General features: G+C 59.3%; 3 protein-coding genes across 7 annotated transcripts in view; 1 reads left to right on the forward strand and 2 right to left on the reverse strand.

Moving 5' to 3' along the window:
* Nucleotides 1–19: 19 nt before the first annotated feature.
* On the reverse strand, nucleotides 20–4,229 carry FASTK (Fas activated serine/threonine kinase). The gene is given in 12 exon segments (XM_079786658.1): nucleotides 20–227; nucleotides 322–436; nucleotides 512–647; nucleotides 734–825; nucleotides 1,041–1,200; nucleotides 1,302–1,515; nucleotides 1,956–2,095; nucleotides 2,228–2,407; nucleotides 2,872–3,294; nucleotides 3,824–3,865; nucleotides 3,868–3,876; nucleotides 4,075–4,229. Coding segments are annotated over 12 exon segments (1,701 nt in total). The 5' UTR covers nucleotides 4,157–4,229; the 3' UTR covers nucleotides 20–119.
* A 259-nt stretch (nucleotides 4,230–4,488) lies between these two features.
* On the reverse strand, nucleotides 4,489–6,938 carry TMUB1 (transmembrane and ubiquitin like domain containing 1). Of its 2 annotated transcripts, none has more exons than XM_079786660.1 (3): nucleotides 6,833–6,938; nucleotides 5,566–5,984; nucleotides 4,489–5,287 (listed from the first exon to the last, which is right to left on the reverse strand). In XM_079786660.1, the coding sequence occupies exons 2-3, from the start codon at nucleotides 5,952–5,954 to the stop codon at nucleotides 4,936–4,938; spliced, it is 741 nt and encodes a 246-aa protein (XP_079642786.1). In that variant the 5' UTR covers nucleotides 5,955–5,984; nucleotides 6,833–6,938; the 3' UTR covers nucleotides 4,489–4,935. The 2 variants fall into 2 exon arrangements, with proteins under 2 accessions (XP_079642786.1, XP_079642787.1); XM_079786661.1 differs by lacking the exon at nucleotides 6,833–6,938 and adding an exon at nucleotides 6,327–6,484.
* A 4,187-nt stretch (nucleotides 6,939–11,125) lies between these two features.
* The window catches only part of AGAP3 (ArfGAP with GTPase domain, ankyrin repeat and PH domain 3), a 54,999-nt gene continuing 51,102 nt past the window's right edge, over nucleotides 11,126–15,022 (forward strand). For 2 of the 4 annotated variants that reach the window (XM_079785564.1, XM_079785568.1), the window contains exon 1: nucleotides 11,126–11,731. In XM_079785564.1, the coding sequence (XP_079641690.1) occupies nucleotides 11,401–11,731 (331 nt within the window). In that variant the 5' untranslated portion in view covers nucleotides 11,126–11,400. The remainder of the gene's footprint in view (nucleotides 11,732–15,022) is intronic. The other 2 variants (XM_079785565.1, XM_079785566.1) reach the window with 1 other exon arrangement.

Genomic DNA, 15,022 nt, shown 5'->3' on the forward strand with positions numbered 1-15,022 from the left:
CCAGAAACAAGATGTGCAATGAAGGAGGAAGGGACTTTAATGAACAAAAACAGAGGAAGCCAAAGTGCAAACTGTCCACCCCCCCATAGGGGAGCCATCGTGAACCCCATGTGCATCCCTCACCCCCCTTCAGGACCCCAGCGGAGGCCCAAGGTTTGCAGCTTCTGCCTCAGGTAGCTCTTGAGCTGATGCAGGCCTCTCTGTGACTCCAGTTCCTCAAAGGGTAGCTGTGGGGAGAGGCAGCAGGTTATCCATAGGCCCTGTGGGTGCGGGAGTGGGGACCCACACAGTATCGCCAGGGGCAGGGCAGGGGAGGCTCACCGGCAGAAGCTGGTAGCCCAGCAGGCCCAGGTGCCGTTCCCGCAGGGCCCGTGAGCCCAGCAGCACCCTGCTGTCCCGGCAGAAATGCCAGCGTTCCTGCAGCATCAGCACCACCCTGGAGAGAGAGCGGGCTGTGGCTCAGGGTCGCTGTCCGCGAAGGCAGGGGGGGCCCTCCTGCCTCGTCCCTTACCTCTGGGCAGGGTCTTGGGTAGTGGGCTGAGAGGCAGCCTGGCCCTGGGGACAGGACCGGGGAGGGTAAGGTAAGAAAGGGTCCTGGGTCCTCACAGGAAGCACAGCACCAGAGCTGCTGACACACAGCAGGAAGTCTGCAAGGTGGGAGAGGAGAAAGGGCCATGGTTTTTAGCCACAGCTCCATGTCAGCCTGCTGCCTGCCCACATCCCTGGAGCTCACCTGTGCAGTAACCTGGAGGCACGGTCAGGTCTTGGCGGTATTTCTCCTCCCCCAGCAACTGGCGCAGCCCCTCCGCCACTATATCCTTGTGACTGAGGGGGTGGAACACGGATAGCAGGAAGGCCCAGGAGTCTCTGGTGTCCCCTCACCCCCCAGCTCTGTGACCCTAGGCAAATGCCTTTGTTGCTTCAAGGCCCATTTATTTATGACTGCTATGAGTGCCAGCCTAAAAAGGTCCCAGTTCTCTGGCCTTTCTACTCAGCTGCTTCTGGGCTGGTCCCTCCTCCTCCCCAGCTGCCCCATCCACCTGTACTTGCTGCGAGCACGGTCAGTGATGAGTGGCTGGGGGAAGATGGGCACTTTCTGCTTTCGGGGAAGGCGGGGACCCTGGTATCCTGGGAGTTCCAGCTCCACAGCCGTGTCCAGCAGGGAGAGGTAGCGCCGCACAATCAGGGCATGAGGGGTGCCTACAGGCAAGGGGACTGAGGTTTGCTGGGCTGCAGACTCCCACCCCCTCTACCCTGCCCACCAGCCCTCCAGGTCCCAGCCAGCCTTCCTGTCTGCGCACCACTGACGTGGTTGATGAAACCCGGGGAAAAGACAAACTGCAGGGCTCGGAAGGGCAGGCACCGAAGCTGGCACAGTGACATCAAGATGTTGACAGTGGCCAGGGGGGCCACCCCTGCTTCTCGAGCCAGGATCCTTTCAAGGCAGGGCATAAACTGCTGTTCCAGGGGAAAGTAGTTCAGCCGCCCAAAGGGCAGGACCAACTTCTGTACCACCTGTAGAGGGAGAGTAGCCATCACCCGGCATGGAACATTCTCCAAAACCCTTGGCAAGGTGAGCCTCCGGGAGGCTTGCTCTGCACGTTTAGACCGTCACTGCAAGGGCAGAACCATCCCTCTGCCTGACATACACCAGAAGTTTGTGGCATAAGCAGTGTCTTGAGCCCCATGCAATCAATCACCAAACAAGTGGAGGAGACACTGCTATGGGGCCTGGCCCTTCAGGCCTAGAGGAGTGGGGTCAATGAAGTTAAGACAGTGCTGAGTGCTTGGAGGACTGCACGTGCTGGGAGGTGAAGCCAAGGAGTATGTGAGCAAAGATGGGACCCTGGGGGCAGGGCCTGGCTTGGCTGTTTGCTGTAGGACACAGCAGCCAATCAAGCTGGACAGGGGCTGAGCCTGACAGGGTGTCTGGGAAGCATGGGAGGCAAGCCCACCTTGCTGTTGAGCTGGGCTTCCTGGACCACCAGGAAATGAGCAATGGCTTCCAGAAGCTGGGGCTCCCGCAACCGGTGTCGGGCCAGGTGCTGGGCCAGGAGCACCATCACGTGGGGAGTCAGTTCCTCTGGCCTGGCCTCTGTGAAGAACAGCTTATCACACTGGACCCTCAGGCCAGACCTTCAGACTAGTGTCCACCTTAGCCCAGACCCCACCACCTGCCTCTTCCTTGGCCCCTGACCCCCAACCTGCCTTTAACCCCCTCCAGCACCTGCCAAGCTTCGGATGAGGTGCTGCTGTGGATGCCGCAGAAAGTGGGGGCAGCTCAGAGCAGCTTCCAACCTTTGCCCACCACGAAGGACAGGTTGCAGAGGGGGAGGAGGCTTCAGGGGGAGGCGGGACCTTCGCTCCCCCTCCAGGGCACACACCAGGGGCGCATCTGACGGGAAGCCTGAGAGAGAGAGGGTCAGAGGAGGCAGTCCTGGTGACAGAGCTGCTCTGCTTTGCTCCAGTCCTGGGGTGGTTCCCCTACTCTCTCATCTCCATTTCCTGGGCTGGAAGGTTAGCTACAGTGTAAGTGGAAACACTGGAGAAATGTGAAATACCATGTGAACTAAGGGATCAGAACAGCTTATGGGGAAGGCTTTCTACAAAGATGGCAAATATGTTCTCATCTCGTTCTATTGGTGACAAATTGTGGGGGCTCCTAGAGCACCATGGTAGAAGGAATCTGAGGCAGCACCCTAAGGCTGCAGCAAACACTGCTCGGCTCGGGATGCCTGTGTGGGAGAGCCACAGTGGGTCGGTATGGCTATTCTGGCAAGCCTAGGAGGTGAATTCTGTCAGTGATCTTGGGTCCTCTACTGCTTTTCTCTATTCTTTCATTAACACCCACCCCCAGGCAACCCTCCTCACCAAGTAAGACTGCAAGGTGCAGACACACGTGGATGGTGTGAATATCAAAGGAGGGGCAGTTTCGGATGATGAGCTGACTCAAGTCCTGCAGTGAGGTCTGCTCCACAGGCGGGGGCCGTGGCTGAGACCCCAAGAGCTGGCCCAGACGACGAAGCGCCACTGGGTAGTGGTGGGCGTGCACCTTGGAAGGGTTCTGGCCCAGCCAGCGCACCAGCTCCCCAGGGCTCCTCGCCTGTTCCAGGAGCCGCTGCAGCCCCTGCACAGGACCTGTGTGGGGGCCTCCTCCAGGAGGCTGGTCCCCCCACTTGCTGGGCCCCAGACAGAAGGGCTGTATTGGTGGGAACAGCAGCAGGCCAGACAGCTGAGCAGCAGAGGCCTGGGCAGCAAGCAGGACTCGAAGCATGGAGTTGGGTGATGGAGACCCTGAGGGCGGCCCAGAAAAGGGGGTGAGGTTTTCTCCAAAGGGGAGAAAAGCCTGCTATCTACTCCTCACCTCACTCCCCACTCAGAGGGGTCTAGGGTCAGAGCAAACCAGAGTCATGCTCAGCCTTCTCTGTGACTGCCCACCCGCCCCTCTCTCTTTGCCTCCTTCCATCCTTGGGAACAGCAATCATAATCCTTCAGTGTTCTCAGCGTAGGGACATTTACAAAGCAATTCCACATGCATTATCTTCTCTGATCCTCCTTACACGCCTATGGGGCGCTAGGCAAGACTGGCACATCCCGATTTCACAGGTGGAGAAACCAAGACCCAGAGAGGTGAAGGGGTTAAGTTAAGCCCGGGGTCATGAATCTGGTTAGTGGTTGCGCCCAGCCTGGAGCCCAGATCGCCCCGGCGATAGGCCCTCCAGACCACCTCCCCCTCCCGCCGGAGGCGGCGGCGGCACAGAAGGTGGAACGCGGGCTCCGCAGCCGGACGGTCCTGGGTTCCACGCTGGGTGCTCCCACTTACCAGCTGCGTGACCTTGGACCAGTGGCTTCGTCTCTCTGCCTAAGCCTTCTCGCCTGTGAACCGAGAGCGCAGCGCCCACCTCGGAGGACGCCCGTGGAGCCTGAATGCACAGGTTTGCGGAGGCGCGGAGTCGGCGGTGTCAGGGGCCCCCACACCCACCCAGGCCGGGGACCCCCAAGAGACCTGGTCACGGTCGCCAACACCAACTCCCGCCGCCCTCCCGCGGCCCGCCCCGCAGGTGCCGCCCCTACATGACTCCCCAGGCCCCGCGCAGGTCGCTCCCTCAGTCGGTCTTGGGGCCCGGGAGCCGAGCTCCCCCCGCGGCCTCCTCATCGACCGGCCACCGAGCCCGCCATCTTCCCAGCAGCCCCCGGACGCCAATCGCCGCTCAGCCCTCGGCCAGCAGAGACGTGGCTCCCGTCAGGCTCTGCGCGCTGGGCGCCGCCAGCCCCGCCCCCCCGCTTCCGGGCAGCTGCGCAGGCGGCGCCGGGGGCGGGGCCAGGGGCCAGGGGCCAGCGCGGGGCAGTGGAGAGGTGAGGACAGCTCGCGGCGGGCCTGGGCGGGCTGGGCAGGCGGAGGGCCCAGTCCGTGCCGTCACTGCTTCCTCCCAGTGGGCAAGGGCCCCTGCCCCACGGGTCCACACGCGCAGACACACACCAAGAGTGAAAACTTCACAGTTATTTAATCTGCACAAGTTCCAGAGAACTCCCTCGGCCCCTCCCACCCCCCAGGGTCCTTGGGTCCCAAATCAGCACTAGGAGCAATCAGGGACGAGAGGTGGCTGGGTCTTCAGGCAGAACTCTAGGCCGGGCCCAGGGGAGTGGCCCCGCTCTGCCCAGGGCCAAGGCAGCGACAGCAGCTGGCTGACCCGGAGGAGCCCACGGTCAGTGGTGGCTGAGAGCCCGCAGCCCCCGACGGTGGCTCGGAGCCATGGAGGTCACAGAGAGGGGCCTCCACCTGCCCCTGGAGTGCTCTGCGGCGCAGGGCTGGGCTCCAGGGTAGCGGGAAGAGACAGGCCAGAGAGGTGGGCCTGGGCAGGCAGCAGCTCCCACGGCGCGGTGGGGACCAAGGTCCTGAGGGGCCAGCCACACTGCCGAGAGCCCGAGGAGGCACTACGGGCGGTACATGGCAAAAGCCAGGAAGCTGAGGATCAGGGTGAAGCCGGCCAGCCCCAGAGTGGCTGTCAGGGGGAAGAAGGGCCGGTACTGGATCTGGCAGTACCAGAGCAGCAGCAGCAGCAGGAGCAGCAGGGGGAGCAGCAGGCTGCCTATTTCCAGCCCGGAGGGGCCTGGCTCTGACCCCGGTGGGCAGGGGGGGTGTGGGGGACCGACCCGTGTGGACACGTGGCAGTGGAGAACGCAGTTGGGAGGGAGGTGAAGGCTGCCCAGGGTCTGGGTGTCGTCTCCCAGCAGCTGTCCTTGGTAGATGAGTCGTACCTGCTGCTCCCGGCCAGGAAACTGGGTCCTGAGGAGAGAGGGACCTGGGTAATAGAGCAGGCCTCAGGCAATCCTAGTCCCTTGCCCAGAATAATACTCCCACCCTTCGCCTCTGTCCTCCACCCCACCACCACCCAGGTCATGGCGCCCAAGGGGGTCCCCTCCTCTACGGGGGAACAGTCCAGTGTGTGGTTTGGGCATCTGGGTCCCCTCATCTATAAAACACGTGTCTCTGGTGGCCCTTCCGGGTCTATGATCACTCCCACCCACTCCTTAGCATTTGTTCCTTTCCTCATCCCAGCTTACCTTTTCAGGGAGCCAATGGTGTCGTGGGGCCAGGCCCTGGCCACCTGCTCTGAATCGTTGAGGAATTTCAGCCGAAGTACTAGAGGCTCCTGGGGGGAGTCTGGCGGTGGCGTCGTTGCTGGGAGCCCTGTGCCAGGCTCTGGATGTGCAGCCTGACCTCTGTGTCTCAGGCTGGGGGTCTCGGCTCCTGGGGCCTCCCCTCTGACAGTGTCGGTGACCACCATGGCTTCGCTGGGCTGCGCTGGTGTTGGGGTCCCTGATGGCTGGGGCAGTGGGTCAGCGCTCTCCGATGTGTGTGTTGAGACCCAGGCGAGAGCCAGCACCAGAAGGCAGGCAAGCACCGCGAAAAGGACAGTCACCTCATCACCCACCCCTTCAATCAGGGCCATGGCACCCGCCTTGCCCGCAGCGCTACTGAGCTGGAGAGGCACAAAGAACCCATAAGGGGTTGAGGGGCTGGCTCACGGGGGCCAACAGCTCTCTGAACTTCAACAGGCTCCTGACCCCACCCCACCCCACTTTCCCCCCTTACCCAAGCCCCAGCCCAGGGCATAGACTGTTTGGACTCCCAGTTGCCCCAAACTTGCTTCACGTGTCCCTTCCCATCATCGAATTCCAAGTCCTAACTTTTGTAGCTGAGTTCTAGGTCTTTAACCAGCTCCCAAATTCACCCAAACACTATCCGGAGGTAAGGTGCCTTGACCTTCCGAGCAACCTCTCCCCTAAATTCAACTCCCACCAAACTTCACCCTAAATCTTACCTATTCTTCCGTCTGTTTCATCTCAAAATTTGTTCCTTCCCCAATTTCACCCAAAGCTGCTTATCTACCCCAAAGCTCAGCTCCTGCTCCGTTGCTGAAGTTTCTCCAAGGGGGAAGGAAAAGGGCCTCTACGCCGCCGCCCTCTTACCATTCACCCAAACCCCACCCACCCACGCGGACGGCCTCCCTCGGGTTCCCAACACCAAAAGTCAAACTCCGCCCTTCGGCATTCTGGAGCCTCCTAAGGTTGCCACCCCCCACCCAACTCGGCCCCACCCTGCGGCGGCCCGACTCCGCGCCTCGGAAAGCCTCTCCAAACCCAGCCCCGGATGGACCCCCGATCCAGCTGGGGATCCGGGACTTCGCCCGCCCCATCCCCAACTATTCCATCGCCCCACCACCACCCCCGGGCGTAGGAGGGCACGGGCAATTCCGGGATGGGGAGAGCGGGTGACGGCTAGAGCTCGGGGAGGCGGGGTGGGCGCGGGCGCGGCTCGGGGACTCACCGCCCGGCTCCGCCGGCTCCATAGCGGACCCTAGGGCACTTCCGGGCGGGAGGCGCCGAGGTCGCAGACACCTGAAGACACCCCCACCCGCTTCTCCGCCGCCGCCATCCGGAGCATTGTGGGACTTGTAGTCCTGACCGTACGAAATCCCCGCCCTCCTCCCTGCGGACCTACCAGCAGGGTTGGGCGGACGGGTTCCGATGCCCTCAAGTTGCAGAGGGGAGGGCAGGGCAGGTTTGGGAGTTGTGATAGCCCCCAGAGGTCTGGGCCTGGGCCGCAGCAGGATCCGCACCCCCTCTGCCAGCATCCAGGGCATCTGTCACTGCAGAAACCAACGTCAGCAGGAGCATATCAGAGCACCCGTGTTTGGAGATGCAGGCTCTGGTGAACTCAGGTGGCTCATTCTACTCTTATGTCAAGTGAACGCCTGGAGGCACCTTGCCCGCCCCCCTCCCCCATTGACTTTCCGGCCCAGAGCCTAGTAAGCATGGACTCCCGTCCTGTTTCCCTGGTCCCCTTTCCCCCCTTTTCCGCCTTGCCCCTGCAAGACTGGGAACCAAGCATGGACTTTGGAACCTGACACAATGCTGATCCCTTATCCCTTAATGACCTTAGGTTCGTTATTGAATTTTGAACCTAAATTTCTTCATTTCTAAGACCTCCTTCATAAGGCAATTGTAAGGAAGAAATTCAGTGTTTTGATAAATAAATGTGGAAACTATGTAAGGGATCTGTCACATCGTAGATATTTGCTCAACTAGTGTTAGGACACTCCCTCCACTCAAATCTGGGCTTGGAAATGGAATCCTTAGCATGTTGGCGTGTAGAGGATGTGATTTGATCCCCAGCCTGGCCCAGGCCAGCTAATTTCTGTGGGTTTTCCCTCCTTCCTCTGGGCTCCTTATAGCCACAGAGATCCCACATCCTGGATTTTATAGGCCAGTCCTGATTAAAAAGTATTACACCCTCATGTTCCCATAGCACATGCCTGTTTGTGGGAGCAACTACTCCCAAGTGTTGCCTTAAGAAGTCAGTTTAGCCCAGCTGGTGTGCTTCAGTGTTTGAACATTGACCTATGAACCAGGAGGTCATCCTTAGATTCCCTGTCAGGGCACATGCCTGGGTTGTGGGCTCGATCCCCAGTAGGGTGTGTGCAGGAGGTGGCTGATCAATGATTCTCATCATTGATGTTTTTATCTCTCTTTCCCTCTCCCTTCCTCTCTGAAATCAATAAAAATATATATATTTTAAAAGAATATCAGTTAAAAAAAACACACACCTCAATACAATTTACCAGAAAAAAAGAATGTCAGTTTATTTTATTTTAAAACATTTTTAGCCCTAGCTGGTTTGGCTCAGTGGATGGAGCATCTGCCTTCGGACTGAAGGGTCCCAGGTTCGATTCCAGTCAAGGGCACATGCCTGGGTTGCAGGCTTGATCCCCAGTGGGGGGCGTGCAGGAGGCAGCCAGTCAGTGATTGTCTCTCATCATTGATGTTTCTATCTCTCTCTCCCTCACCCTTCCTCTCTGAAATCAATAAAAATATATTTTAAAAAATTTTTATTGATTGATTTTAGAGAGAGAGAAGGGAGCAATATCAGTTTGTTGTTCCACTTTATTTATGAATCCATTGGTTGATTCTTGTAAATGCCCTGAGGGCACCAGAACCAGTCCACCCAACCCCGCACATGGATGGGTCCCACAGCCGTGCATATTGGGACGATGCTCCAACCAACTGAGCTACTTGGCCAGGGCCAAGAATGTTACTTTAGATTTATAACATATAGAACCCATTTATCTCTAGTTCCTTTACTCCCATTCATCCATTTGTTCTACAAACACGTATGCCAGACATGTGTCAGATGCTGTCCCTGCCCTCATGGGGTTCCTATGCTACTAGGGGACACACATGTAGACAGCACACCAGTGCAAGAATAGGTGTGTGCTGGCTGCTGGGCAACACATTTCAGAAGCTCTATAGCCTCAGCATCTCTCCTGAGAGGTACCTGGTAGCAACTTCTTGCTGTGGATTCTAATTAAGCATCTAAAACAGATGCTTTTAGAATTATAGAACATCAGAGCTAGGTGTTCTGTTCAACCACTATATTTTGCAGATGAAGCCCAGAGAGCGTATGACATCCTGAATGTCAAACAGGTAGATGGGTCCACATCTCTTGGGAGGTGGGAGGTGGGGAAGCCTCCAGTGTTGATTAGCTTGCATCTCATTCTTTGGAAGGTTCGAGAAACTTAGGAATGGTGACTTGGTTGGTATTGGGGCAGAGTTGTGTGGATAGCCAAATGGGAGACAACTTTATGCTGGTCTTAGCCTGGGAAGTGGAAGTGTGTTTAAAAAGGATGACAGACTGGTATAGCCATTATGGAAAACAGTGTGGAGTTTCCTAAAAAAATTAAATATGGAGCTGCCATTTGACCCAGTGATCCCACTTCTAAGAATATATTCTAAGAAACTCAAAACACCAGTCAGAAAGGATGTATGCACCTCTATGTTCACAGCAGCTCAATTTACAAAAGCTAAGATTTGGAAACAGCCTAAGTGCCCATCAGTAGATGAGTGGATGAAAAAGCTGTGGTACATTTACACCATGGAATACTATGCAGCAGTAAAAAAGAACTCAAAAGAACTTTGAGACAGCATGGAGGGACCTAGAGAGCATTGTGCTAAGTGAAACAAGCCAGTCAGAGAAAGACAAGTATCACATGATCTTACTCATGTGGAATCTAATAAACTGATGGAACAAAATAGATCCAGAGACATAGAAGCATAGGACATATTTTGGAATCTCAGAGCGAAGCGTGGGTAGGTGGGAAGAGATCAACCAAAGGACTTGTATGCATATAGGCATGGACACACACAATAGTGGTGAAGGCCTGGGGTGGGGAGCAGGGGTGGGCTAGAAGAGGTCAATGGGGGGGGGGGAAGGAGACATATGTAATACTTTCAACAATAAAGATAAAAAATAAAAAGGATGACACATGTCAACTGTGCCAGAAGACATGGGGGGGACAGTGTGGAGAGGCAGCCTGTGCTGATGGGCTGGGCCAGTGTCTTGGACACGCCACCTCTATGGGTTTTAGGAAAGGTTGGTGAGAGGGGTGGCTAGCAGAACTGCAGACAGCTTTGGCAATGGGAATGCAGAGGCCTGGGACAGTGAAGGAAGCTCCCTGGCCCCAGAGGAGTGGACATGAACGCAGGATGGACAAAGGCGTTAATGCAAAAAACATTAAGACAGTCATGTGGGCCCTGTTGTCTCTTGAATGGGGTGAGTTGGGGAGGAAGACATATATTTGATTCCTCCCTCTTCTTTTTAAAAAATATATTTTTATTGATTTCAGAGAAGAAGGGAGAAGGAGAGAGAGATAGAAACATCAATGATGAGAGAGAATCACCGATTGGCTGCCTCCTGCAGGCTCCACACAGCGGGATCAAGCCCAGCCCGCAACTCAGGCATGTGCCCTTGGCCGGAATCCAACCAAACCGGCTAGGTCTTCTTCTTTTTTATTGTTTAAAGTATTACTTGTCTCCCAACCTCCCCCCTCACTCCCACCCCCCAGGGCAAACCCTCCCTCTTCTATGTACCTGTGGGGTTCCGCAGAGGGGTCTTTAAGGAGAAGAGGGAAGATAGGAGTGGGGAGTTATTGTTCAAAGTATCCTTTCCAAGCCCCCCCCCCCCCCCCAACAGAGCTCTCAGAACTGAAAATAGAATTTCAGCCTCTGTGCTGCAGCTGGCAGTGGGGAGTCCAGGAGAAGGCTAGAGAGAGAACCCCGAGGAAGGGGTAGTCTCTAGGGATGACCTCTGGCCAGGCACAGGGGAGCCTGTGCCGCATTGAAGGCAGGACGACGTAAGGGAGGCGCAGCTGGGCCTGGGCTAGCGGCCCTCTTCTACCAATCAACCACGTTCATCAGCACCCTCAGGCGCAGGGCACTGTTCGGGCATTGCCCAGAGATAGGGCACCCCGCCCAAACCAGCGCAGGAAGGCGAAAGTGACAGCCGGGCCGGAGGAGGCCCAGGCCACAGTCCCTCGGAGCGGTGGTCCCCGCGGCGGGTGTGGGTGGGGGCTGGAGAGGAGGCGGAAGGGCTAAGGCGTGGTGGGAGGGGCCGGAGCGCCCGGCTGGAGCGCGAGGCTCCGGGGTGGAGGCTGCAAAGCCTGAGAGCGAGGGGCGGGGGCGCTGGGCCCGCGCGCTGGAGGGGCGGGGGCGGCGGGGAGGGGGCTCGGGCTGCGTGTGCAGGAGCCGGCGGGGGTGGCAGTGCGTGCGCATGACGCGGGGGGAGGGCCCGGGCCGCGCGCTCCCGGTGCCGTTGTTGTTGCCGCTGGAGGCTGCTCAGAGGCAGCGGGATCGCGGCGGCGGGAAGCGCCCGGCAGCGGCCACAGCGTGCGCGGCGGCGCCTCACGGCCAAGGCCCCCGGCCCCCGGCCCCATGCACTAGTCTCGTGCCGCCGGCTCCGTAGTCCCAGCCCCGCCAGCCCCGCGCGCCCGCCCGCCGCCGCCGCCGCAGCGCCGCCCCGGCCTCGGCCGGGCCCGCCTCGGGCCCCGCGGCTCCGGAGCCATGAACTTCCAGGCGGGCGGGGGGCAGAGCCCGCAGCAGCAGCCCAGCCTGGCGGCACCGGGAGGCGGTGGCGGCGGCGGCGGAGGCGCGGGGGGCGGCGGGCAGTTTGGTGGCGCGGGGCCGGGGTCCGGGGGCGGCGGCGGCCCCTCGCAGCAGCTAGCCGGCGGCCCCCCCCAGCAGTTCGCGCTCTCCAACTCGGCGGCCATCCGGGCCGAGATCCAGCGCTTCGAGTCCGTGCATCCCAATATCTACGCCATCTACGATCTGATCGAGCGCATGGAGGACTTGGCACTGCAGAACCAGATCCGGGAGCACGTCATCTCCATCGAGGGTGAGCGGAGCTGGGGCGCGGTGGCCCCTCCGGGCTCTGCGGGTCCGGCCTGGCCGTGCTCTCCCCGTCGGGGATCCTCGCGCGCCTCAGGTCCGGGCCACGCGGTTTGTTGAATGCTGGCGCTGCAGTGCCGGCGTCCAGGCTTCGCCATATCTCGTCTGGGGACACTCTGGGGCTGGGGGCCGGTCCCGTGCCAGGGTATGCGTTTTCTGCTTTTAGTGCTCCGGGGCTCAAAGATAGTGTCTCTCCGGGGACCGGGCGCTCGGAGCCGGAGAGGGTCCGGGAGTGGGGGGTCTGTGCCAAATCAGGCCAGGCATGTCCCGGGAGGGTGGGCGCAGCGGCGGGCCTCGGCGGCCGGGGGGTGGGGCCGCTGCCTGAGAGGCGTCTCAGCTGTCCAGGCTCTGCCCCGCGGCGGGGCTGGGGATCGGAGCCTCCGCTAGTGGATGTTAGCCTTCCCGGGCCCAGTGCCCGCAGGCCGGGGAGGGTGGCGCTCGCTGCGGCGCGCCCTCTCCCGACGCACATCCCGCAAGCTGCCGAGGCCCGGTGGGCTGGGCCTGACTCGGGCTTGGGCGCTGCGACCGTGTGGGAGGCGCTGGCCTGTCCATCCGCGCCTTCGCCGGGTCCCACGCGCGCCGGACCCACCGCTGCTTTCCAGGGAGCCTCTTGTGGGTCACTGACCAACTTCCAGGGACACGTCGCCGGGTGTCAAGGACTGAAACCCCCCCCCCCCCCCCCCCACTGCCCAGCACTCCTCTCCCAGGGGCAGGAGAGATGGTGTAAGCTGCTGGTAGATGCCCCTCGACCCCTGGTGTGGTGGGGGCTGCTCCGCCCGCAGGCACTCCTGTGGCGTGGTGACCTTTGAGTGCCCAGTGGGCAGATGGCCTCACCCTGGGCCATCTGCTTCCTCCTCAGGTTCCATTCCAAGGGGAACGCCCACCAGCAGGTGGTGGGTTGGGCCTTAGTGGCAATGCAGGGAGAGGGCTTTCCCCGATGACAGAATTGTGCACAGGGGCCTGGCCACTACTTGAGCCTTGCAGTTAGGGCTCACTCCCATTTTCACCTCTTTGTGTGAGGCTCTGGGGGCTCCTCATCTGAACGCCCCGTTTCCGCTTTCAGAGCTCCCGGTAGCTGGGGAAGGAGCATGGGGTCTTTTGGGAGTAAAGGGCCCATTAGAGCTGGGGTCCTGCCCTTTGTGGTGACATCCCAGCCGGACTGCTTTCTGTCCTTTCCCCAGCCCTCTCTCGCCTCTTTTCTCTCAAGGCTGAGTTCATTGTGAACTAATTAGGTGACAGAAAAAGCCTCATTAACATGGATCCAAGTAAATGGCCTGAATCAGTGCTGTGGCTGGGGACCTGGAGATGGCATTGTGTGATCCCCGCCCGCCCCCCCCCCCCCCCAAAAAAGAGAGGCAATGACCAATTTTCCCTCCTGGAGCTGAAGGGGGTGGGGCAGGGAGAGCAGTCATTCCCTGCAGCTTCCGTGTCCTTTGGAGGAAGTAAGAGAAGTTGCTGATCAGCTCCAAGATCCCACCCCCATCCCTTTTGGTGAAGAGACTTGGAGGGACCAGCCACCGAAGGGGTGAGGGAAGACATCTGTCACAGAGCCTTTCCCAGAGCAGGGAGAGCCAGGAATCTCAGCTTCCACATCTAACTCCGCTTCCTTTGTCAGTGATTAACCCCCACCCCCAGCTCGGAAGTCTCTGGCCCGCCATCACTGGTGATGTGAAGGCCATGATTGCCTTACGCACTCGGGTTTTCACCCAGTCTTAAATTCAACACAACTGGCAGATTCCCATCTTAGAGCTCTCCCCCGTGACCAACTTCCCCACTGTGGTTTGGAAGTACCCCATGTTCCTGCTTAGCCTGGGAGCTCGGTATTACCCCTGTGAATCCTGGGACCCGATGTCTCATTGTCACCAGGCCCAGCTGCTCCTCACACATCCGTCCTCAGCTCTCCTGATCCCTGCTTCCCTGTTCCTTCTTGGCAAGGCCTCCCACCTCTTTCTCCCCCCCCGCCCCTTTCTCCCCAAACTCTTTCCTGGAACCCGTTTTTATTACCCATCTCACCGCTGCTTTCCCACTTCTATCTCCCCAGCTTTTCTGCTGTAGGCAGGCATCAAAAAAACCCAGAAAACTCCTCCAATTTCTGCCCTATATCCTTCCTCACTCCATCTGCCAAACCATATTGCTGCAATCCTGCAAAGCAGTGTCCCCACCTTCTTTTTTGGCGGAGGGAGGGGAACAGCTTCCCGGCGGTTCCCTGCTCACTCTGAGCCTGACTGAGCCCCCGTGCCGGGGCCCAGCTGACCTGGGTTTCGGTTGTTACATAAACACACTCCTGGCCTGGGCGGAGGATCCTGTGTTTACTAGGGATGAGCCTCTTAGTGGGAAGGAATGGCATTTTCCTGGTGTATAATAAGTCTCCGCCTCGCTCCGATAACACTCTCTGAAGGGTTTCTGGTCCAGCTCTGAAGGTGACCTGGAAGGTGCAGTCAGGGTCCCTCTGGGACTGAGGAAGTGCAGTGGCACCGTGCCCGCCTGTCCTGGCTCTGCTTCTCTCAGTCCCCTCTGACCCTCTCTGACCCCATGGTTAGGGCAGGGGGGAGCTGAGGAACATACAGCTTTGTGGGGTTTTAGGACAGGATTTGAGGGGAGGCAGACTGTTTTTGAAAAGTTCCATTCCTCACCAAAGGCCAGAAAAAGAGAGGACGTGTCCACTCGGGGGTCCTACGGAATGAAAGAAGGATAGCCAGGAGCTGGGACTGGGATGGAAGGCTGACCCTGTGCTGACCCTCTGAGCTGCTCTCACCTCCCTTGTGGGGACACTGAGACTCAGAGAAGGGAGGGCTCCAAGCTGATCGGCCAGGGATCAGGCTGAGCCTCAGGCAGGGCCACAGGCTGGATCCTACAGGGAAAGGAGCTCCAGGGACTTGCATGGGGCTCCTGCCTTAGAGAGAAGACTGCAGAGGAACGGGGCTCAGCTCAGAGGGCGGGCAGCCTGGGCACCTGGAATGCAGGAAGCTGGGCCAAGTGAGGAGGAGCCAGATGAGCTGTTGGGAGAAGCAGCTCTTGGGGTCCCAGCAGGTGGCCTGCAAAGGCAGAGTTGTCCCAGAGATGTGCCCTCTCCCCGCAGGTCTGCCAGGGGGGCGGGCAAACAGGCTTGGGCTCCGAAGGTCCCCAGGGCGGGCCTGGCAGTGGACCTTGGCCGAGGGTGTGCCTCATGGCCACTACTGTGTGCGGGGACTGGGCTTTATCCACTGGGTGACTGGGTCCTGTCCTCCTTGTTTTCCCC

The sequence above is a fragment of the Cnephaeus nilssonii genome, assembly GCF_951640355.1.
Source record: "Cnephaeus nilssonii genome assembly, chromosome: 12".
Taxonomy (NCBI): Eukaryota; Metazoa; Chordata; class Mammalia; order Chiroptera; family Vespertilionidae; genus Cnephaeus; species Cnephaeus nilssonii.